Genomic DNA, 25,296 nt, shown 5'->3' on the forward strand with positions numbered 1-25,296 from the left:
CACCCTCCACATCTCTGGCCTGTACCCCAGTTCTGTATGAATAAATAAATAAATCTTTCAAAAAAAAAAAAAAAAGGAGGGGGGAAAATCCTGTATTTAGAAATACAAGTTAGCTATATTTGTAAGAAAATCATACTAATTTTTTAGTTGTTTTCACATAAGGCAGAAATTAATATCACCTCTTTGAGATACAATCTGTTTCTTCTAGTCTTTTATACAAACTTGATGAAAACACATTTAGCATTTTAACACCTTCAAAAGATTCTCAAATTTTAGGCTCAAAGGCCTACTCAGTGATAGCTATCATATTTCCAACATGAAAATGTAATTGGAACTTACATGTTTAGAGCCACTATACAAAAGTAAACAATTTACTGTGTTCCCTAAATTGAGTACATTAAAATACATGTGTCTTTTAAATCATGCTCTTTAGTTAGGAGAATAAAAGGGATTATTTATTATCTGCCTCAATTACAACTAAAGTAAAATATTCAACTAATTATTTTAGTTGTAAATAATATGGAAAAAAGCACCATAAGAGTAACAGTGAGACAAGTTGAAAATATTGACTGCATGCTTAAACTTGAATTTCAAACATGTAGATTATATTTTTGGAAACTAAACTAGATGAGTGTTTTGCATGTAAAAAGGAGAAGGGGGAGGGTCTAAACAAAGAAAGGAAAGAAAAATGCTACCAAAGATTTTTATTCCATTTCTTTAATAAATTTAGTAATTTGGGCTTAAGCTCTCTGAAGAAAGTATGTATTTCAAGTTCAATACACAAGAAGTAAAAGATATAAATTGCCAGGATTAAAGGTCACGGAGCTTCAAATGCTTGGATACTACTAGACACCTCCAGGGAGCACTGATGCTTTGTATGCTAAGGCCTGGCAAAAAAGACATTCTTGCAGCCAGCTTTTGAGCTTGTTCTTTAAGATGTTCTAATTTAAATGCAGTTGTAGGCTTCACAAGTATTATGTTTTTAGAGCAAGTCTTGGTTGGCACTACTAGAACAAAGTGATTAGAAAAAGCCTTTGCACATTCTATTTAACATTCACTGCCTACTTCTCTATAATGCTTTGGTTTTATAAAAGTTATGACTGACTCTTTGAGAGGAAGCAAGAAGGACATTTTCATATCCCCTCTATGTAGAATGTCTTATTATAAATGTTAAATGAAATTCTCTTGTTAATGTAAACACATAACCCTGTGGTAAAACATACTATTGAACATTTTTGTGTTCTGAAAAGATGCCTAATGCATGTTTTAACTTCTTTAAGTGTACAGTTTACTATTTTATGTGACATGTGAAATACGGCCTCCAAGGGATCAGTTCTGTAACATGAAATAAAACAGTCACCATTCCTTGACATTCAAATGGTAATGGTACCAAACATTTGGTAAACTAGTTTAAAAAGCAGCTCTGGCACTTTCTAGCCATAGGTACTTCATTAACTTAATCTAACTAGCCTCAGTTTCTACATCTATAAAGTGAAAAATACTGTCCTTATACAGACACTGACCATGTTCTTGTAGACTACACAGTGGTAGCAACTAAGTGTTCCATTTATATGTGTGGTAAGGTAGGGAGTCAGTGAAGAAGACTGACTGGACTGAGTTTCGAATTTCTTGTTCATTTAACAAGCACATGATAAATATGAACTATATATGAATTTGGGGAAATTTCAAATTAAATTTTAGACTGAGACTTCTGCTTTTAGTCAAGATGGAATTGTAAGGACTGGATTTACCCTCCCACTAAAAAAGAACTGAAAAATTGAACAAAACATAATAATGGTTTCCAGACATTTTACATCAAGCAGCAGAAGACCAGGATCCCCGAGAGAGAGTAAACAAATGCACTGAGCCCTATGACTGCGAAACTTAAAGCCTGGACAATTTCCAGGTCTCAGCAAATGGAGGGGGAATCTCTGAATCAAGAAGACTGAACTAGGCTCTGGGGAAACTCTAGCAACTAGAGTTCCCAATGCAGAATACAGCAGAGGAGCTGTATAGTGCAAATTCTGGAGAGCTTATAAAGGGGACCTTCTAAGTGTTCAGCTAAGCCCTGGTTTAAGCACAGGAAAATACCTGAGTCACTCACAGAGAGAGAAATGCAGGGATGGGGCCTTGTAATTCAGGGACCATGGGGAGGAGAATTAATCCTATGTTAGAAGCTGTTTTGGTCTTGCCTAACAAAAGTTTAAAGAAATCAAGTTATTCCAAGTAATTTAGCTGTGTCCCACAACAAGACTCAAAAGCTTTTATAAGAACACAAAAATATCTGGGACCTACAAGGTGAAATTAATAGTGTCTAACATCCAATAAAAAATACCAAGCATGGAACAAACCAAGAAAATAAACCATATGGAGCACAGAACAAATCAATAGGGGCCCTCCCTGGTGGCGCAGCGGGTTAAAACATAGCACCAAGAAGCTAAAGCCACTTCAGCATGAGTTTGATCCCGGGCCCGGAGGTGATCCACATGGTGAGAGCTCTCCTGACCTGCCCGCTGCTCCCCTCAGCAGTGTACTTCGATGATATGCCTATTCTGCTCCCCATTCTGTCTCTGGTGAATCCTCTCACCCCTGCACCTCTGGCCTGAATCCCAGTTCTGTATGCATAAATAAATCTTAAAAAAAAAAAAAACACACAACAAATCAACAGAACTAAATCCATGGTGGGCACAAATGACAGAATTGAAAGACAAAACAGCAAAATGATATTTACTTACTATACAGCATGTATACAAAAAGGTAGAGAAACACATATTAAGTACATGGAAGACATTTTTAAAAAGGCTCAAGTCTGGGCCCTCCCTGGTGGCGCAGCGGGTTAAAGCATTGCACTAAGAAGCTTAAGCCACTTCTGCATGAGTTCGATCCCGGACTGCCCCGGAGGAGATCAACATGGCGTGGCAGACCTCTCCTGACCTTCCCGCTGCTCCCCTCAGCAGTGTACTTCGTCGATCTGCCTGTTCTGCTCCCCACTCTGTCTCTGGTGAAGCCTCTCACCCTCCGCATCTCTAGCCTGTACCCCAGTTCTGTATGAATAAATAAATAAATCTTTAAAAAAAAAAAAAAGGCTCAAGTCCAATTTCTAGAAATGAGAACTAAAGTGAAAGGGATTAAGAGAAGATTAAATACTGTAGGAGAAAAGATTAACTTGAAAACTGAGCAACAGAAACTACTTAAAATCAAACACTGGGAAAATATGAACATAGCATCAGTGGCTTGGGATACCTGGACAATATCAAATGGAGTACTCTTGAAGGAGCTGGGAACAAAATAAACTTTTTAAAATATAGTTAAGATAGGGCTTCCCTGGTGACACAAGGGGTTAAGTCTCAGCTCTATGAACCGATTAGGCAGCCACTGCAGCCTGAGTTCAGCAGACCTCTCCTAACCTGCCCACTGCTCCCCTCAGCAGTATATTTCAGTACATCTACCTGCTCTGCTCCCACTCTGTCTCTAGTGAATCCTCTTACAGCCCCACACCTCTGTCCTATACTCCAGCTGTTGGATGCATAAATAAATAAATCTTTAAAAACAAACAAAAGATATAGACAAAATTTCAAAATTGATAAAAACTATCGATTTTAGAATGAAAAAATACGGAAGAGCCAGTTATGATACAGTCATACCTCCTCCCCACTTCAAGAAAAACAAATCTATTTCACCCCTGGATCCTTTTCCCCATGACCTCCTCACACAGCAGTCTCAGCAGCTACCGAGGCACATTAAAACCCACTTAATAGACTTGATACTCTGTTTGCTGTAATGTCTAGTGATTCAATCCCTAAAAGAATGAGATTAGTTGGCCTGTCTTACTCCAGAATTTTAAAGTAGAATAAGAACAATTTAATATTACGAAAAGTCCACTCTTAAAGACACTAGGAGGAACTGCACTAAAATGACAGTAGCATTAGTCACTTTCAACTTTCACTACTTTTTCAATTCCCTATATTGTTGTTATAGCATTAAAATATATATGCATCACTACAGCAGTTCTCAAAATTCCTGGGGATCCTTAAGATCCATTCAAAGTGTCCACACAGTTACAATTATTTCCATAATGATACTGAGATACCACATGATTTGGTGTTCCCACCGTGTTAATGGCACAAGACAACGGTAAATGAGCCGGCTTAGCATGAGTCAAGACAGCAGCATTAAGCTGTGTATGTGTAGTCCATGTCTTCCTCACTATAACTTGTTGTAAAAACAAACCAAAAATTGTTAGTTGCATTTGAGGAATGCCCTTAATGAAACAGGAAAGAACAGTAATTTCATGAAATCTTGACTACTGAGGATATGTTTAACATTCTACATGACAAAATGAGAAGTACTCAAAAAGCACTTCTGCTGTGTTGATGGTTATGCTCAGGAAAAACACTTGTGTGGTATTTAAGTTGTTAGATGAAGTAGTTGCTTTTTTTAACATAACATTTCTTTTGGCAAACCACTTCAACCATTTCTAAGTGTACAAAGTAGTATTAAAAATATACATAATGCTGCATCACCATCCCACTAACCATTTCCAATTTTTTATTCAAAACAAAAATACAACAGAAATTACCTACTTCACTCCACCCACTCCACAGTAACCTCTATGCCATTTTCTGTTTGTATGAATTTCCCGACTCTATTATACCTCATGTTAAGTGAGCTCATTCAGTATTGGTCCTTTGGTGTCTGACTTAAATTTCACTCAGCATGGTTTTAAAGTTCAGCGAGGTTACAACATATATGAGCACTTCATTCCTTGTTATAGCTGGTTAACCTTCTGTTATGCCTATATCACCTCTTCTGCTTATCCCCTGTTAGTTACTCATCTGCTGAGGAGCACTTGGGATTGTTTCTACCTTTAGCTATGGAATAATGCCGCTACAAACCATGTTACACAAATGTCTGTTCAAGTCCCTACTTTTGATACTTTGGGTAAAAGATCATATTGTAAAATTCTACATTCAACTTCCTGAGGAACTACCATCTGTTTTTGCAGTTGTTGCACCATTTTAAATGACTACCAGTAATGTGAAAGGGTTCAAATGTCTCCACATCTTTGTCATCAGTTGTTTTATTTGCCCTTTGTTGAAAACAGTTATCCTAATTGGTAATACGTACTATCTCTCTGTGGTTTAGGTTTGCATTGCCCTAATGAATAATGATGCCTACTATTTTTTTTGTGTTTAGTGGACAGCTGTAAATCTTTGAGAAAATGTCTCAATTAGAAAGATTTGTTTGTATCAATTTTCTATCTGATACCTCATGTTAAGTGGGGTTTTTTTTATATTAACTGCAAGATTTGTTTTCTGATTATTCCATTTCATATATATAATTTACAAGCATTTTCTCCCTATTTATGAATTGTCTTTTCACTCATTTGGTGTCCTCTGATGCATAAGATTTTTATTTTCAAGAAGTTCGGCTTATTTTTTTCATTCTGTTTTTGGTGACATCCTAAAGGAATCACCGCCTTACGCCAAGATCACAAAAATTTTCATATAAGAGTTTTAAATTTTAGTTTTTTAATTTAGATGATTTTGAAGTAATTTCTGTAGGTGATGTGAGGTATGAATCCAAAAACCATTCTTTTACATGTGGATATCCTTTTGTGCCAGGACTGTTTGTTAAATAGACCATTCTTTTCCCCACAGAATTGTCTTGTTCCCCTGTCAAGGGATCCAAGTGTAAAGGCTTATCTCTATTCTCTTCCATGAACTATATGTCTCTTTATACCAGTACTGCACCATCTTGATTACAGTAATTTTATAAACTGCAGTGATCAAAACAAAGCTTTGAAATCAGGATGTGTGACTCCTCCTATACTGATCCTCTTTTTCAAAATTGTTTTGGCTAACTAATCTGAATAGAAATGGTGACAGCAGGCATCAGTCATTTCTAATATTAGAAGAAAAGCTTTCAGTCTTTCATCATTAAGGATGGTGTTAGCTGGGGAATTTTCATAGATGGCATGGAACAACTTTTTTACGAAAAGAATGACTAATAAATAAAGCATGGTTACTCGGCCTTGGGTATTTGGCACTTTCTCCAAAATGAATGAAGTGACCTGCCACTTCAAGGAAACAACTGACAGTTTCTGTTGCTAGTGATAAACATAAACTTTTAAGAAAAAACTTGACTTTTAAAAAACTTCTACCTACCATCCCTCAGGCCCTCCCTGATGGTGCAGCAGGTTAAAAGCACAGCACTAAGAAGCTAAAGCCACTTCAGCATGAGTTCGATCCCCACCTGTCCAGGAGGTGATCTACATGGCATGGCAGACCCCTCCTGACAATGCCTGCTGTTCCCCTCAGCAACGTACTTTGTCTACCTGCCTGTTCTGCTCCCCACTCTGTCTCTGGTGCCTCTCACCACTGGCCTGAACCCCAGTTCTGTATGCATAAATAAATAAATCTTAAAAAAAAAAAAAAGCTTCTACCTACCATAATGAGCTTGAACAGCTTTGCAGTAAAACCTTTTTAACAAGATTTAATTAATGAATATGACTGTGAAAGGATATGTCAATACCTGAAAAGTAGTGAGCCAATATATTCCAAGTGACCAAGAGTATAAGGTGTTACAAAATCTTGCAAGGATAAAAGACTTTATATAAACCACCCTCCAGAAAGGCTTAACACTTTTATTCCCACCACAACCAGGTATCAACACTGTACCCACCTTTCAAACACTTATTATAAATAGACTTTCCAATTTCTGCCAATTTTGCAGGCCAAAGAAGTCTTTTGACTAGCAAACTGGATTGTTCTCTCAGCATTCATATTTAGTCTTTTATGTTTCTTCTTTTGTGCATTAATCACTTCCTTTGCCAATTTTCTATTTGTCTTCACTTTTCAACTTTCATCTTGGCTATTGAAATCTACTCTCTGTCTTCACTTTTCAACTTTCATCTTGGCTATTGAAATCTACTCTTTTTTTAAAAAATATTTATTTATTTATTCATATAGAACTGGGGTACAGGCCAAAGATATGGAGGGTGAGAGGATTCACCAGAGACAGAGTGGGGAGCAGAACAGGCAGATGGATGAAGTACACTGCTGAGGGGAGCAGCGGGCGGGTCAGGAGAGGTCTGCCACACTGTGGATCTCCTCCAGGGCAGGCGGGAATCGAACTCATGTGCAAGTGGCTTTAGCTTCTTAGTGCTGTGCTTTAACCCGCTGTGCCACCAGGGAGGGCCCTCTACTCTCTTTTTTCTTTCTTCCTCAGTGGTGCCAATTTCTGAATCCCCAAATCCACTGACCCCTTTCTCACTACATGATTCTGTTTACTGTGATGGCTTTAAATACTAAGTTGAATACCATCAATTTCACCACTCTAGAACTTTCCTCTGAACTCTGAACTTTAATATAGTCAGTTGCCTACTTGACATGTTGCCTTAAATGGCTCATAAAAATGTCTCAAACTAAATGTGTTTAAAATGGAACTCTTGATTCCCCTCACTTTCAACTTAGATCTCACTGCATCTGTTTTGTGAATTCCCATTTTAATAAATGCTGCCATCATTCGTAGCAGCCTATAAGTCATCCTTAATTCTTCCCTGTCATCTTTTTTCACCTTTCTCTTGTCCAATCCATCAGCAATTCTTATTTATTCCAACTTCAATCTATCATCCATTATTTTTCTTTTTAAACATTTATTTTTATTTATCCATACAGTACAGGCCAGAGGTGCAGGGGCAGTGAGAAGATTCACCAGAGACAGAGTGGGGTACAGAACAGGCAGATCAACGAAGTCCACTACTAAGGAGGGCAGCGGGCATCTCAGGAGAGGTTTGCCACGCCATGTGGATCACCTCCGGGACTGGGAATCAAACTTGCATTGAAGCAGCTGCAGCTAGTTTGCAGTGCTGCATCCTAACCCTTTGCACCACCAAGGAGGGTTCTCACCTGTTGTTTTTCTTTTAACCTGCTCTTCCCTAGTCGAAACTACGTCATCATTATCTGGCCTATATGACAAGAAATTAGTAATCTACCTCTGCACTTCTGTCTTTGCTGCCACAGCCCAATCCATTTTCCACACTGCCAACTAATACTATCTTTCTAAAATAAAAATTAGATTATGTTCTCCCCCTATTTAATACCTTTCTATGACTTCTCATTGCATCATCTATCCAGTTCTTCAAACCAGAAACCAAATCTATTAGCAAGTTACCTTATCAAGTACTGACCCTTTCTTGCCATGTCTACTAACTCCATTTTTCAAATTATCATCTCTCTCGGACCAAAAAGACAGAAGTATGATGTTGCATCTTTCCCAGTACTTCAAAAAGGCTTTCCTGGCCTGGGTGATAATTTTTTCCAAGCCCAAACTCCTTACAACACAAAGGTCTAAGCTGCCATTATTTATCAATAGGATTTGCACACTTACTGGAACCTATTTTCAGAGTGTTCACGAAAGACTATAAAGCAAAAACAATTCTGACTACTTTGTAAGAAACAACTGCTTTCACTGAAGGATAATCTGAAAACCAATACACTACTAGTTTAGAGGTTATGTTTTGGAAAGTTATGGTGAAAAAAGAAGAGACCATACTGATCCAATTCACAGATCTATCACTGATGGCAGAACAGTGCCTACCATAGAGAAAGTACTCAACTTTCTTTAATAAATGGTTAGACAAAAAAAAAAAAAGGTTACACATGAGCTTTTCTTGCTTTCCAATTGTCCCTAACTAGATACAACAAAACCAGACTTGATCATTTCAGCTTCTAACTACCTACCTCTAAAAAGACAATACAGCTACATTTGAAAAGTTTAATCATATTTCTGAAGTAGATACAGTAAGAGAGGAACATTTTAGAACTAACTACACTATATAATCCCATCTAGCTTCTACTGTTACATCCTGTGCTGGAAGGAAAACAGGTGCAAAAAAACAGAGTTAAAAGATCAAAGGCAAGGAAGCAGTTTATGGTTTTAAGACATTTTTTGTAAAATCTAAGAAAAAGGAGGGCAAATTTATCTCTAGACAACTGAATTCACATAATATCCCCCAAAAATAAAGACAAGAAACAACTATGTGATATACTAATAGATACACTTATCCTCACTTTAAAGACACTTAAGAGCTTGGTTAAGTTCGTTCAGGACGAACTCTATATATAGAGACACAGGTTTTGTGGACTCCACTCACACCCCAGACATCAGAACTACAAATCCCAGCATCACCAAAGGGATAACTGTTAGGGCCCGAGAGAAAAGCAGCCATTTTGTTTATAGATTGTTATAAAGCCGGGCTTTGACATGGGGGTCTCTTGGCTCGTGGCTTGCAGCTGAGCTCCTGGCTTTTCACTGGCTTTCAGTGTGGTACTAGGATTCCAGGTCTGCAAAACTGGTAGGATGCATTAACCAACTTCTCTCTCTCTCTCTTTTCCCCTGAGTTATTTATTTCCCTTTCCCTTGTAAATAAACCCATTATTAATCTTTTTGTGTGTGCCTGCACTTGAAACTTATTATAAATCCCTTTAAGTGTGCATGGGTAAGGACCCACAGTCAGACAACCCAATTCACACAGGGTGTTACCCTGTAACATTTTCTCCTCATGCACATAGCTATGGAGGGATAGACATTTTCTCCAAGCTATAGCTGGTTCATCCAGAGATGACCCCCGAGTAAACACAGCACTTAATTTTCTATCCAGAGTTGATTAGTACAAGGATAATCAATTGGCCTCTATCAAGTCAAACTCCAAACACAAACTACAGTGGAAAGCATCCTCCTATAGTGGGAACCCTTAAGATGTAAATCTTGGGTGTAGGAGAGGCCAAATTTTCCTGCCATTCAAATATTAATCTGCATTGAAATAATGTAGATGGAGTCCTGGCAACACTTTCAGTTACTCCTGGGGCTTATCTGCATTCTTGCCTTTAGTATAACTTAAGATATGTACTTTTTCTAGATTCTGAGACTGAAAACTTTCCCAAAAAGAAAAACCAGGAACAAATACACAGAATCTTGGTACCATTTCATGCTGTTAATAACCACAACAATAAACACAAGAAAAAAATAGACTGAACTTACAAAAAATACAAGGATATTTTCTCAAACCAATAACAAGCACTGAAAAATACCACAGTAATATCCTCAATAGCTAAAAACTGAAAGCTTTCTGAAATCCTCACGAGGAAGACTCTGATGCCTCTCTCCACTTCTACTCAAGTTTGAGTCCATCTAACTTAAGAAATATAAGCCAGAATAAGGCAAAAATAAATAAATAAAAGGCATACACAAAGGAAAGGAAGAACAATATTCTATTTGCAGGTGACATAATCTTGTTTATTGAAAATCTTAATGGAATCCACTAAAAAAAAGAAAACAGTAAGTGAGTTGTGCAAAGATACAGAATACTAGATGAATATTTAAAAGTCAGCTATATTCTATATATCAGCAATGAACTACCCAAAAATTAAATTGACAACTCCATTTAGCGGGTTAAAGCACAGCACTAAGAAGCTAAAGCCACTTCCACATGAGTTCGATTCCCGCCTGCCCCAGACGTGACCACATGGCGTGGCAGACCTCTCCTGACCTGCCCGCTGCTTCCCTCAGCAGTGTACTTCGTCAATCTGCCTGTTCTGCTCCCCACTCTGTCTCTGGTGAAGCCTCTCACTGCCCCTAAGCCTTTGACCTGTACCCCAGTTCTATATGCACAAATAAATAAGTCTTTAAAAAATATATATATATCTGAAAGTATAAAATAAGTGAAACAAACTTAACCAAGACACTGAAAACTACAAACACTGCTGAAAGAAATTAAAGAATCAGATGGAGAAACATCCCATGTTTATATATCGGAAGAAAGAGTATTGCTAAAGCTGACAATACTCCCCCAATTGGTCAACAGGTCCAATATAATTCTATTAAAACACCAGCTTTTCTTTTTGCAGAAATTGACAAGCTGATCCTAAAATGCATAAAGAATGTCAAGAGGTCTTTCAAAACGCAGCCAAAACAATCTTGAAAAAGCAGAAAATTACTTTTTAAAAAAGAAAGGAAAAAAAGAAAAGTCGGAGGACTCAGACTTTCTGGCTTCAAAAAAAGTTTTACTCTGATTACTGCAGTTTACAAAATTACCATACTTACCACTGGCATAAAGATAAAACATATAGACCAGGGCCCTCCCCGGTGACCCCAGTGGGTTAAAGTGCAGCACTAGGAAGCTGGCTGCAGCCACTTCAGGATAAGTTCAGTCCCCAGGCATGGAGGTGATCCACATGGCTCAGCAGACCTCGCCTGTCTCACCCGCTGCTCCCCTCAAGTAGTGTACTTCATCAATGCCTGTTCTGATCCCCACCTGGTCTCTGGTGAGTCTTCTCACCGCTCCTGTGCCCCTGGCCTATACCCCATGCATAAATAAATCTTTTAAAATAAATACCCAAGTAACAAAACCAAACAACAAAAGCACAAGTTAACCAAAGAAAAAAATATCGGACTTCACAGAGTAAAAAAAAAACCTTTGGTATTTCAACTTACATTCTCAAGAAAACAAAGAGGACCCACAGAATGGGAGTAAAGCTTTGTAAACTAGTATATGATAAGCATCTAGAGGTATCAAGAATATGTAAAGAATTCTTCTAACGCAACAAAAAATAACCCAGTTCAAAATGGAACAGGATTTGAATATACATTCTCAAATAAGATACACAAACAACCAATAAACACATGAAAATATGCTCACGTTATTACTCATTAGGGAAATGAAAATCCAAACCACAATGAGCTATCTACTTCATACCCAGGAGGATGATTATAATCAAAAAACAGGAGTTGTTGAGCAATTAGAACCATCATATGTTGGTAGAGGAATGTAAAATGGTGCAGCTGCTATATAAAGTAGTTTAGTGGTTCCTCAAAAAGTGAACATAGAATAACCAGATGACTCAGCAATTCTGCTCCTAGGTATAAAACCAGAAGAACTGAAAACATCTAGCCACACAAAAACTTGTGCCCAAATGTTCATAGCAGCATTATTCATAAGTCAAAGTAGAAAAAACTCCAATGTCCAAAATAAAAATGTAGCATATTTATACAACTTAGTATCAATCAGCCATAAAAATAAATGAAGTACTGATCCATGTTATAACATGAATGAATTGTGAAAACATTCTAAATAAAATAAGTCAGTCATAAAAGGCCACGTTACATGAAATGTCTAGAACAGGAAAATCAAAGGGAAAGAAAGCACTTATTAGAGACGGCCCAGGCTTGCAGGGCAGGAGTGCCGAGTGACCGCTAATGAGTACAGCATTTCTTTTTGGGCTGATGGAAACGTTTCAAGGTTAGACAGTGGGGATGACTGCAGACTCTGTAAACACACTAAAATCCATTGAATTTTATGGCATGTGAATTATCTCTAGTTTATTTAAATACTGAATAGGACAAAAAGTACCTAACAACAAAAATACAGATCACAAAGATCATACAGTAAAGCCATGTTGCCTTTATTAGAAAAAACCCGATTCGCACCTTTAGTTTATTCATTCTCATTTTACATATAATTTGTACAAAGTTGCTGTATGGACTCAAAGTCCATAGTGGATTAAAAGTTTCGTGTTAGGAGGAATAAAATTGATACAGACAGACATGCTGACAATAGGCAAGAGAAGAAAAAATGGAAAAATAATTAAGAAAATAAAGGCAAGAGAATCTATAAGCATAGTATAAAGCTATCTGTAAGGCAAAATGGTCCTGAAAATATATCTGATATACAATCTGACACAATAATCTATGTTTACAGTAATGAAAATAATGGTTTAAGATAAAAAGAGCTAACCCACTCAATCTTTTTGATCAGTCACTGTTCAAAGTACTGAAAATTAACTCACTTAATAATTCCCAAAACCCTACAAATAAAATACTACTATTATTACATTTTATAGATGGGGAAACTAAATAAATGGCAAAGTTAAGATTCAAACTTGGGGGCCCTCCCTAGTGGCGCAGCGGGTTAAAGCACTACACTAAGAAACCTAAGCCACTTCCGCATGAGTACGATCCCCGCCTGCCCCGGAGGAGATCCACATGGAGTGGCAGACCTCTCCTCACCCGCCCACTGCTCCCCTCAGCAGTGTACTTTGTAGATCTGCCTGTTCTGCTCCCTACTACTCTGTCCCTGGTGAATCCTCTCACCCTCCGCATCTCTGGCTTGTACCCCAGTTCTGTATGAATAAATAAATAAATCTTTAAAAAAAAAAAAAGATTCAAACCTGGGCAGTTGACTTCAAAGTGCATACTCTTAATCAGTATGCTATAGAGCCACTGGTGATGAACTAACACAAAAAAAATTAATGCCCAGCAAGTGCTAAGACCAGAAAATCTAGTGTTTATTGTGCCATAAAAATTACCTTTTTTGGAACTCTCCTGCACTGCTGGTGGGACTGCAAACTAGTACAACCACTATGGTAAACTGTTTGTGGAGGTTTCTCACACTGCTAAAAATGGAGCTTCCATATGACCCAGCAATCCCACTCCTAGGTACCTACCCAAAAGACACAAAAACACTGATTCAAAATGACACCTGCACCTCCATGTTTATTTATTGCTGATTTATTTACAATTGGAAAGACATGGAAACAGCCCAAATGCCCAAAAGTGGATGACTGGATGAAAAAGATGTGGTGTATATATACATTGGAATATTACTCAGCAATCAAAAAAGATAAACACATGCCTTTTGCAGCAACAAGGATGGAACTGGAAGGGATCATGCTTAGTGAAATAAGCCAGAAAGAAAAGGAAAAATACCAGATGGTGTCACTCATAGCAGGAGTATAAAGGACCAGGGGAGAAAATAATAATAATAATGAACAACTATATACCAGAGACTTTTTACGGGGGTGGAGTGGGGGGTGGGATCAAAAATGGTGGTGGGGAGGGAAGTGCACTGGACTATGGTGATGGCACACAAATGATTTGGTGATGGGAAGCCCATGGGGATTACAACTGAGATAGAAAAGGGAACAAAATGATATAAAAATAAACTATTATGTTATTTTTTAAAAATTACTTAAAAAAAAAAAACTTATCTATGGCTGCCTATTATCTATGGGAGACAGTCTAGAGGTCAAAGAACAGCTCTCTACAATATGACTCCAACCTATTATTTCCAGCTTAACTACATCTCCCAATTCTAGCCCAACTGATTCTTCAAGTGCCTTAAATATACAGAGCCTTCATTTTCATGTCACGGTGTTAAAGGCCTTTTCTGTCTAGAAATTTTCTACTTGCCCTTCAAAATCTAGCTCAAATAGCACTTCCTGTGCCACCTCTCCTGATGTCACTAAGTAAAACTCTGTTCACCCAACATTTCGTGAATATCTCTATTAAAATGTTTATTCCATTACTTCAGAACTGAATGATTTAATCTTTTTACTTCCTAGAATTATCCAGAACCTATTTAATTATAAGGTGGTAAGTGATTTTAATGTTCTGGTACCTAATAAAATATTTTGTTAATAACTCAGCAAGCAGACTCTCCCTAGTGGCGCAGGGGGTTGGAGCACTGCACTGTGAAACTAAGCCAAGCCATGGCCCCTTCAGTGTGAGTTCAATCCCTGGCCCTGGAGGTGATCTACATGGTGTGGCCGACCTCTCTTGCCTCGCCCGCTGCTCCCCTCAGCAGTGTACTTCATCAATCTGCCTGTTCTGCTCCCCACTCTGTCTCTGGTGAATCCTCACACCGACCCTTTACCTCAGGCCTGTACCCCATTTCTGTATGCATAAATAAAATCTTTAAAAGAAAATTACAATTTAGCGAGCAATATAAATAACTAGATAGCTAGGCTCCATACAGTCCACATTTTATGTTAACAAAAATAATGAATTTTAAATATTTAAAAGAGTAAAACACTTTCATATGAATTAAAAGTTAAACACGTTACATGTATCAGTAGCTACAAAGGTTTCACCAGTAATCTTTTTAAGAAAAAGACTGAAATTCTGGACCAAACCTGAGTAATATATGCTATAGTAAATATGAAAAATGATGTGGATAACATTTTCAGAGATGAGGTTCCCCAGATTCTGAGCCAACAGAGTCAAAGGAATAGAGATTACTAGGATACCACTCAGTAAATTACTGCTAGAGTTATGCAGGCTAATAACAAACTCAAAAATTATTGTCCCTCCTAATTCAAGTCACTCCTTGAGAGTAAGTTATGAACTAAAAAGTTCCAGTGAAATCTGCATTTTCTTTCTTGTTCTAAGTGAACTGTTATTTATTTTCAACTGGAAAAACTCAAATACAACTACACACACATAAAATCAACCTACCTCTCTCCACAATAACCAAACAATATGCAATCAACAGAGTTTTTAATATTTAAAAAGCACGAAAGAAAATATAAAGCCCCTCAAATACTTAATGAATTGCTACATTTGTGAGTACCTACCTCGTCTATCTCAAAAGGCACTTTACCTATAAAGAAATGTCATTTCACTTTTTTTTAATTAAAAAAGTTATCTAAATCATTGGCTTAGCCTTTGCCCTATCATCCCCATATTTACAATTTACCTGACAAAATCTGACCTCTTTCCAACTCATCTATCCACAAACTTTCAAAAAGCTTCAGGGTCTTTAAAGGACCTATTTATTGCCTCCAATTCAACCTCATAATTGTTAAGTCGCTGATTTTTCAGAGATAAACAATCTATCAAAAGTTAGAATGGTTCAAAATCCTCCAAGGCAACCTTTTATATAAAACATACCTTTAAATCAAATGTGAATTTCACATTCTTGTTGACATAAAATTAAAACCAACTCAACTAATTCAATGCGTTACCCATGCAGGCCTGAATAAATATGTGTGTAGTATTCTCCATTACCTAGGCTGAGAATTTTCCTCATACATTCTTTCTTTCCCTTCCTTGAAGAGGCTTATGGTCTGCTTAGTTTTCTTCATCAAATTTTCCATGAACACCCTAAAATACTCATTTTCTCCAAGTGTCTCCATCTTCCCCTCATATCTTGACAAGATAGTACGGAGATGCTGGTAGGTATCTGGCAGCAGGTCTAAGATATAAGGTGGGCTATTCTTTAGCGCCAGCTTTGGGTTCTGACACAACCGCACCACCTGCAACAAATGGAAAAGAAGGACTATTACTTGGAGGATCTTAAGGACAATTTTCTTTTTTAAATTAAAATATATATATATATGTGCTCTTTTGCAGATATTTAATATTATTAAGTGAAAAATTTTAATAATGTTAAAAATGCACAGTATATAAGAAATGATCCACAACTCCCATGTCCACAGGTAATCAATCATTCTACATTGTTAGTGATTCCCCCTAGGTGGATGGGTTCCTAAAACCATAATGGCTCAAACAATACATAGTAAGTATACTAAACAACTGAGGGGGGGGTGGGTAAGAGTAGACATGACACAAATGCCTTAAAAGGGCTAGTTGAAACACGGCAAATTCCTTTTAAATGCATGGCTCACCCCACAACAGAATAAAGAGAATGAATGCTTAAGGACAGAAATAAAGAACATGGCTGCTCTAGGAGGTAAATTTTGGTAATTCAGGGGTTTGAGTTTTAACAACCACTAAGGGACAAAAGTAGAATGGCCTCAGATGCAGCAAAAATACGTAGTAGATTTCAAACACCATTCCTTCTGACATAAATACAAGGTTCTTAGAATTTGCCTGGTAATCCTTCTTCTCATTTCTCAACTTGTTACGTTTTAAGTAGGTCTCTTTCAAATACCATATACCTAGATTTTTAAGAATCTCTGTTTTTAACTGGTTGAAGTCTATGTTATGCTAACAATTTAATTATTTATTTACCTATTCCTATCAACATAGTATGTGATTTCCATTTATATGGATTTTTCTGTGTCTGGAAGAGACAAACAAGTATAACAGAAAAGAAGTAGATCCACACATAAGCAGACCATGGACATACCACAAAGGAGTAGTTTTTTCCAAAATCTATGACAGCTGAGTATCATATGGATGGGAAAAGGGGGCAGAATCAACTAACCCTCACCTTACACTATACAAAACAAAAACAAAACACAAAAGAATAACTAGATGGGCTACTGATAGTATGAAAGGCAAATCTACAAACTTTAGAAGATTAAAAAAATTATCTCCATGGTTCCTCAAACTGCTAAACATGGAGCTTCCCTACGACCCAGCAATCCCACTCCTAGGTACCTACCCAAAAGACACAAAAACACTGATTCAAAATGACACCTGCACCTCCATGTTTATTGCTGCTTTATTTACAATTGGAAAAACATGGAAGCAGCCCACATGCCCAAAAGTAGATGATTGGATAAAAAAGATGTGGTACATATACACAATGGAATATTACTCAGCAACCAAAAAAGAGAAACACATGTCTTTTGCAGCAACTTAGATGGAGCTGGAAAAGATCATGCTTAGTGAGATAAGCCAGAAAGAGAAAGAAAAATACCGGATGGTTTCACTCATAGCAGGAGTATAACGGACCAGGCGAGAAAATAACAAAAATAATGAACAACCATATACCAGAGACATTTTGTGGGGGTGGAGTGGGGAATGGGATCAAAAACGGGGGGAGGGGGGAGAAGGGAGGGAAATGCACGGGACTATGGTGGTGGCACACGGGTGATTTGATGATGTTTGGTGATGGGAAACCCATGGGGATTACAATCGAGATGGAAAAAAAAATGTGCAAAATGATGTAAAAATAAACTTTTGTAATAATTAAATAAAAAAATTATCTCCATAAGAGAAAAATTTCTTAAACAGGACCATAAAAAGCATTAACCATAAAGAAAAATATTAATTAAAATTCTGCTAATTTAATAGTAAAAGCTTATAATTAACGAGAAACCAAAAAAGAGTAAGAAGACATGTAAAGAATCTGAGAAGATATTTTCAAGACATATAGATATCCAGAAGATATCTACCCTAAAGATACAGAATACCAGGCCTCCCTGGTGGCACAAAGGACTAAAGCACTATGAAGCTATGCAAAGCTACTGCACCTGAGTCTGATTCCTGACCAGGGAGCTGACCCACATGGAGCAGCAGCCTTCTACTGTCTCCCCCGCTGCTCCTCTCAACAGTGGAGTTCAATCAATTCACCTGTTCTGTTCCCCACTCTGCCTCTGGTAGGTCCTCTTACCCCCACCGCACCTCTGGCCTGTACCCCAATTTTTGTATGCATAAATAAATCTTTTTAAAAAATGGAATATCTACAAATCAATAAGCACAAACAAAAAGTGAACAAAAGATGAATAGGAATATCACAAAAGAAGATATCCAAATAACCGATAAACATGAAATGGTTCATTAATCACTCAGGAAAATGAAAATCATAAGATCGCAGTTAGGTAATCCTATCATGCACACCAAATTAGTAATGCCAACCATTGTAAAGGAGCAAGAAGGAACAAATACTACAAGTGAAATCTGATCTGGTATAACCAAGTCAGCGCCTGACAACTTGAAAGTAATCATGAAGTATAACTTAAATTGTTATGCTATTTAAAATAGCATAAATAAAAAATAGAGGCCCTCCCTGGTGTTTCAAGAGGTTAAAGTGCAGCATTCAGCCGCTTCAGCACAAGTTTGATCCCTGGCCAGGAAGATGATCCAAAAGGCGTGGCAGACCTCTCCTGACCTGCCCACTGTTCCCCTCAGCAGTGTATTCCAGTAGATCTACCTGTTCTGCTCCCCACTCTGTCTCTGGTGAAATCTCTCACCCCCTGCACTTCTAGCCTGTCCCCCAGTTCTTATACGCATAAATAAATCTTTTAATTAACTTTATTAATTTATATATCTATTTACACTGTTGTTCATTTTAAGACAGTATTTGCTTTCTCCCTCCCCTAAATTGCCCCCGCGTCACCACAGTCCCCCAAGTGCCTTCCTCCCTCTTTCCAAACCCTCTCTCCCCACCTCCCCTGTATCCCCTATAGGATAGCCCCATAAGCTATTGTTCATTTATAATTATCCGGTTTGGTTTTGTTCTGTTGTGTTTTGTATTGTAGTTAACAATACAATTTTTCCCCTATGTCTTATTTGATTCTCTTGTATTCCTCCTATAAGTGAAACCATTTGATATTTTTCTTTTTCCTTCTGGCTTATTTCACTGAGCCTGATCCCTTCTAGCTCCATCCATGTTGCTGCGAATGGCATGCATTTATATTTCTGACTGATGAGTAGTATTCCACTGTGTACATAAAACACATTTTCTTGATCCAATCATCTAATTTTGGGCATTTGGGTTGTTTACAGGTTTTTCCTATTGTAAATATTGCTGCAATAATCAGAGGGGTACAGGTATCCTTTTGAATTAATAATTTTGTTTTTTGGGTAGGTCCCTAGGAATAGAATCGCTGGGTCTTATGGTGGCTCCATTTTCTGTAGTCTGAGGAATCTCCAAACAGCTTTCAGTAGTTGTTGGACCAGTTTGCACTCTCGCAGCAATGTGAGGGAGCTCCTTTTTCACCACATCCTCACCAACATTTACTGTTGTTAGTTTTTTTGATATGTGTCATTCTCACTGGTGTGAGGTGGTATCTTCTCATTGTGGTTTTGATTTACATTTCCCTGATTACAAGGAATGTTGAACATTGTTTCATATGCCTATTGGCCATCTGCAAATAAGTAAATCTTTTAAAAAAGAAAAAGAAAATTATAAAACTGCTGAAGAACCATAAATCAATAGAGAATTGTATCAAGTTTTAAGAATAGGAAGTTTAAAAAAGCTGTCAATTCACTCCCATATTAGTATATGGAACAGAAGAGAGCCATTCCTTCTTTCTTCTTAGTGAAATGAACTTTTTATCAATGAAATACCCCTCTATCTCTAATATCACTTCTTGCCTTAAAGCCTACTGTGCTTATATACAGTAACTAAACCAATTTTGTTAGGTTAGTGCTTGCATGGTAGAGTTTCTCCCATTCTTCTACTTTTATGTCTTCTGTATGCATAAATTTAATGTGATTATTTATATGAAGAATTTAGTTATTTTTCTTTTAACTCATTCTGACAATCTTTGGTTTTCACTAATTTGACCTATTTATATTTGCTAAGTTATCAAACTACTAATATTGTAGGTTAAATGTTGGCACTTTTTCATATGGTTCACTATACAGTTCCTATAAAAATATTTCTATATAATAGTGCTTCTGACTGTTCTTATGCTCTTTTGGTTTCAGCACTTTTTTTCATTTTCCCATTTTTCTCCCTCATTACTTTGTCAGGTATATATTTTTTCTTAATCTCTCATTTTAGTGATTATCTGATTATCCTAGTAATTATAATTTATAATTTAACACTCATTCATAAAATCTCATATAAATTACTACTTTTACCACTTCCCACAAAATCAAGGAGCTTAATAAACTAGTCTTATTTAGTATCTTCTCATCATGTGCTATTACCGTAAGTCATACCTATACATTAGAAAGCCCACAGTAGTTATCACCACAGGTAATACCTAAAGCAGGCAATATTCATTCATATTTATCTATATAACTGCTCTTATTTCTATGTTCAGGGTCCCAGCCCAAAAACCTACCTTGAGAATAAGGTCCTCGTTTTCAGTTTTTGCTCTCCCTATTCTCTTGACTTCCAGAATTTTTTTTTAAAAGATTATTTATTCGTACAGAACTGGGGTACAGACCAGAGATGCGGAGGGTGAGAGGCTTCACCAGAGACAGAGTGGGTTACAGAACAGGCAGATCGACGAAGTACATTGCTGAGGGGAGCAGCGGGCGGGTCAGGAGAGGTCTGCCACACCATGTGGTCTCCTCCAGGGCAGGCGGGGATCGAACTAATGCGGAAGTGGTTTAAGCTTCTTTGCGCTGTGCTTTAACTCGCTGTGCCACCAGGGAGGGCCCTAGAATGTGTTTTTTTTTTAAAGATTTATTTATTATGCACATAAGAACTGGGGTACAGACAAGAGATGAGGTATGTGAGAGGACACACCAGAGACAGACTGGTGAGCAGAACAGGCAAACTGAACAAGTATACTGCTGAGGGGAACAGTGGGCAGGTCAGCAGAGGTCTGCCACACCATGTGGGTCACATCTGGAATTGAACTTGTACTGCAATGGCTATGGATAGCATCATAGTGCTGTGCCTTAACCAGTTGCGCCACCAGGGAGGGCCCAACTTCTAGAGTATTTTAAAAGTATTCACCCTCTCCTCTGTTACTCTCAGGATCCGCAATCATCAAGAAAGTCTCAAACATTACTCACATCTCAAAACTTTCCTCATCTTCCACAAATTGACCTTAATTCCTTGCTGTCTTTGTAGCTCTCTGAAGTCTTTTAACTTCCCCAGCTCACTCTTCTGCACATTTTAAAATACCTATTTTCTTGTGTCATTAAAAGCTCACTAAAATTCTTTTGAGATTGCTAAATGATTCCACTCCTCAGATATACCATAATATATAGGTCTATCTCCACACTTAATTTTAACATTTACAATGTTTTAAGTCTTTACTTTTACAAGTATCACTGTGATGAACCTCTCTGAGCATTTTATTCTTCTATATATCAGATTATTGCGTTAGGATAGAAACCTCCCCCACCAAATTATAATCATTCAGGCCATTTAAGCTCCATTTAATGATTAATCATCAGTGACTCTTCAAACATGAGTAGGGCAATATTAAATTTTAAACCTAGACATTTTATTCTATATACACCATTTCCTTAACTTCTGAAAAACAGCCCTGTATAAGCCTATCAAGTAAAGGCAAGTTGAGTCAACAAAAATATTTGATGTATGAATATTTTAAGTGTTTTATGAAGCTGTTCATCCTATCAAGGGTTTCAAGCCAAACATAAACATAGCCAAGAAAATAAGGCTCTATCCACCTCAGGAGATAACTGAATCCTAAGTGTAACAGAGTTAAGAACTCATATTAACACAGACAATCCCCAAATAATAAGTGTGATGTTCAACAACCTGATGTATAAGTCAATTGTTTAGAATTCAAAATATATATTTTAAGGAATATATACTTAAGTTAAAATATTAAAATGATATATTCCTAGGTTAGCCGGTGGTGATAGGGGAGGTTGACACTGAGACTAAGAAATGAAGGTCCAGCAAAAAATACAAGAAGTATATGATTGAAGGTTTGTATTTTCAGATAACTCAACAAGTTTTATATGGAGAAAGAACAGAAGAGAAAAAAGGGGTAAACAAAAAGCTGAATTTCTGACAAGACAGTGGGGAAAATGGGATCTAGAACACAGCACACCACCGAGAAGGTATACCTCCTTCTATAAAAGAGAAAGAAAGGGAGCAAAGACAGGTTTAGAAAGAGAAAAATTCACAGATACGAAAGCACTAAGATGAAGAACGTACCTGGTAGTTTCGATTTTCCTCGACATATTCATTCATTCAACAGATATATGTAAGGCATTTGGGCAAAGAAGGGAAAAGACAACATCCCTGAACTACAATGAATCAGGCAATTAAAAAGGTAATCAATATCCAATTCTATACTGAGAATTAAACTAGAGTAATATAGTAAGAAAATGTTGGGTGAACATTTGAGAGTAGTGAATAGGCAAAGTTTCACTGAGGTGAATTTAGGCTAAGAGTTGAAATTACAGAAGGTGCTAGTTTTGCAGAATAAGCAGAAGAGCTGTCCAAACAGAAGGAACAACTAAGTCAACAGCACTAAAGTGGGAACAGGTTTGAATTTGTTTGAGGAATAGAAAGGTCATTGCAACTAAAGGTGTAAAAGCAGGGTGGAGAGGGTGATAAGACAGAGGAGGAGCAGGCAGGAAACTAATAAGAAGGCAATATGATGAAGTCGAAAGTATAAGGTTTTAAGTTTTCACTTAAAATTAATTTTGACAAGACTACATGAAACAATACTGCTTCATTCACTTCAGTATATTGTTTAACCTGAGTCTCAGACCTGTTATCTGCAAATACAGAATACCTACCTCATAATAAAACATATGATAGGTTCCAACAATTAGGCACTGATAAGTGATAGTTCCCCTTCCCAAATATTTCCATATGACCTGACTGGAGTTATTTGCAAAGTTGGCAGAAATTATCTATTGAAGACAGAATGGGAGACCTCCTATCAACCTTTAACAACTACCAAAAGCTGGTATATTCCTCCTAATGTCAGTTTAGAGGTATTAGGTTGAGTGAACAGAGTCCTGGGGTTAGCTCTGAGAAATATCTCACCTGAGCTCCCCTTTCAGTGGCACACAGCAAGTTTCCCCACGAGGTAGAGACGTTTAGCGTTATCTAAAAGGGCAGGTTTATTATATTAAAAAAGGAAATAAAAAAGGACACTTGCACAGACACAAGCAGACAAAAAGAGCTACCAATGCTGCTTTGCAAAGAGAATAGCGTTGTGAAAAGAAATACCTACATAGTTACAGGTGGACACACCTGACGGGACAGGTTTGTTCAACAAGATGCCTGCGTAGATACATGTGGGCAGTCTTGGGACAAGAGCTGATATGGACAGTGCAAAAATTGTATTGATATAGTGTTCTTTTGGGGAGGGACTCATTCCTGTGTGGACTCTATTGTTAAATTAGTTACTTCTGAGTGTGACCAGGTTGATTTGTAAGGATCCATCTCCATATCCCCACCTCTGGTCTACACATCCAGATACTATCTGTAACAGTCTAATGCTGACTTTAGCAGTTGGCCTAAGGATTTCTCATTTCTATACCAACTTAACAACTATGTTAATTTTTTTTTTTAAAGAATAATTTATTTGTACATACAGAACTGGGGTACAGGCCAGAGGCTCAGGGGCGGTGAGAGGCTTCACCAGAGACAAGAGTGGGGAGCAGAACAGGCAGATCTACGAAGCACACTGCTGAGGGGAGCAGTGGGCGGGTCAGGAGAGGTCTGCAGCGCCATGTGGTCACCTCCGGGGGCAGGACGGGGATCGAACTCATGCGGAAGTGGCTTTAGCTTCTCAGTGCAATGCTTTAACTCACTGCGCCACCAGGGAGGGCCTATGTTAATTATTTTTGCCCACACCTCCAGTTTCTGGTCTTGTGACACACCTCTACCCTAAATTTTCTACTTTTAGCCTCCAACACTATGACTACCCTGTATGGTCTCTGAATGGCACCCAAGAAGAGAGAAAAGACAGCAAGTCACCCACGAATAGGGTAATCTGCAAAAGCTACAGTATCTTACCCCTTCAAAGATAAAACCAAGCAGCACTCCTGATAAAAGTAATGACACTTATTTCAGGGCTATACACACCAACCCCTAAATTCTCCCTCTTTAAAGGCAAGCATATTCACATCAAAGAAATCAGAACATTTACCTTTAATATTTGTATAATACATCTAGGAAAACAGAACTGTACTTCCTTTCAACAGCAATAAAAAACTAAAATCTCTTTGGCCTTACACACACTACCCAAGCTATAATATGCAAGCAATAAATGTTGTTAATGACAGTGAATGATGCAACACCTCATAATATACCAGATTTTAAAAATAATGATTTTTTAAATGTCTCCAAAACATTTTCAATGTTTGTATTTTCTTTTTTCTGTGTAGAAAAACTGGGGTGTAGTCCAGAGAGGTGAGAGGACTCACCAGAGATAAGAGTGGAGAACAGGCAGACTGACTAAATACACCTGAGAGTAGCAGGTGAGACAAGAGAAGTCTCCTGTCTGGAGAATGAGCTCAGGCAATGGATGTGATAACACTGAGACTTAACCCTTAGGCCACCAAGGAAACCCTCAAATGTCTGCATTTTCAAACTAGTGCCATGTCCCTTCCACAAATGTTATCTGTACCTCCTATGAGTGTGACTTTGTGAAGATCATTTGTAGATTAAATGTCTGCTCTTTTCCAGATCTTTTGAGATGAGCCATTTTCATGACCAGGAGATGAGCAATCCAATAACAATTCCAAGTCTTCAACATTAACACAAACCATACAGAAAATATACAGGTAGACATATTCTTTTGATACTAAAATCTGCTGGGGAGGGGATGCCCTAAATATTTATAACCTCTGGAAAAAGTGTTTCAAAAAAGCTCAGTGAATAAATAAAAACAGCTAATCAAAAGCCAAAACAACCCACCTTTATTACTTAGAGAATTTAAAATTATCAGGCAGTTAACCTCTAAAGCACAAATGTGTATCTTGACCTTAAAAAAACATTCATCAAAAATTTTTTGTAAGATAAAGTACTTTGCGGGCCCTCCCTGGTGGCACAGTGGGTTAAAGCACAGCATTAAGAAGCTAAAGCCACCTCCACATGAGTTCAATCCCTTTCTGTCCCGGAGGTGACCACATGGCCCGGCA

General features: G+C 37.6%; 1 protein-coding gene across 1 annotated transcript in view; it reads right to left on the reverse strand.

The window, feature by feature from the left end:
• The window catches only part of CBL (Cbl proto-oncogene, E3 ubiquitin protein ligase), a 74,490-nt gene that overhangs the window by 39,114 nt on the left and 10,080 nt on the right, over nucleotides 1-25,296 (reverse strand). Inside the window, exon 2 of the mRNA XM_004689180.2 lies at nucleotides 15,847-16,094. Coding sequence (XP_004689237.1) covers nucleotides 15,847-16,094 — 248 coding nt within the window. The remainder of the gene's footprint in view (nucleotides 1-15,846; nucleotides 16,095-25,296) is intronic.

The sequence above is a fragment of the Condylura cristata genome, unplaced genomic scaffold (genome assembly GCF_000260355.1).
Source record: "Condylura cristata isolate star-nosed mole 26May11 unplaced genomic scaffold, ConCri1.0 scaffold00025, whole genome shotgun sequence".
Classification (NCBI taxonomy): Eukaryota; Metazoa; Chordata; class Mammalia; order Eulipotyphla; family Talpidae; genus Condylura; species Condylura cristata.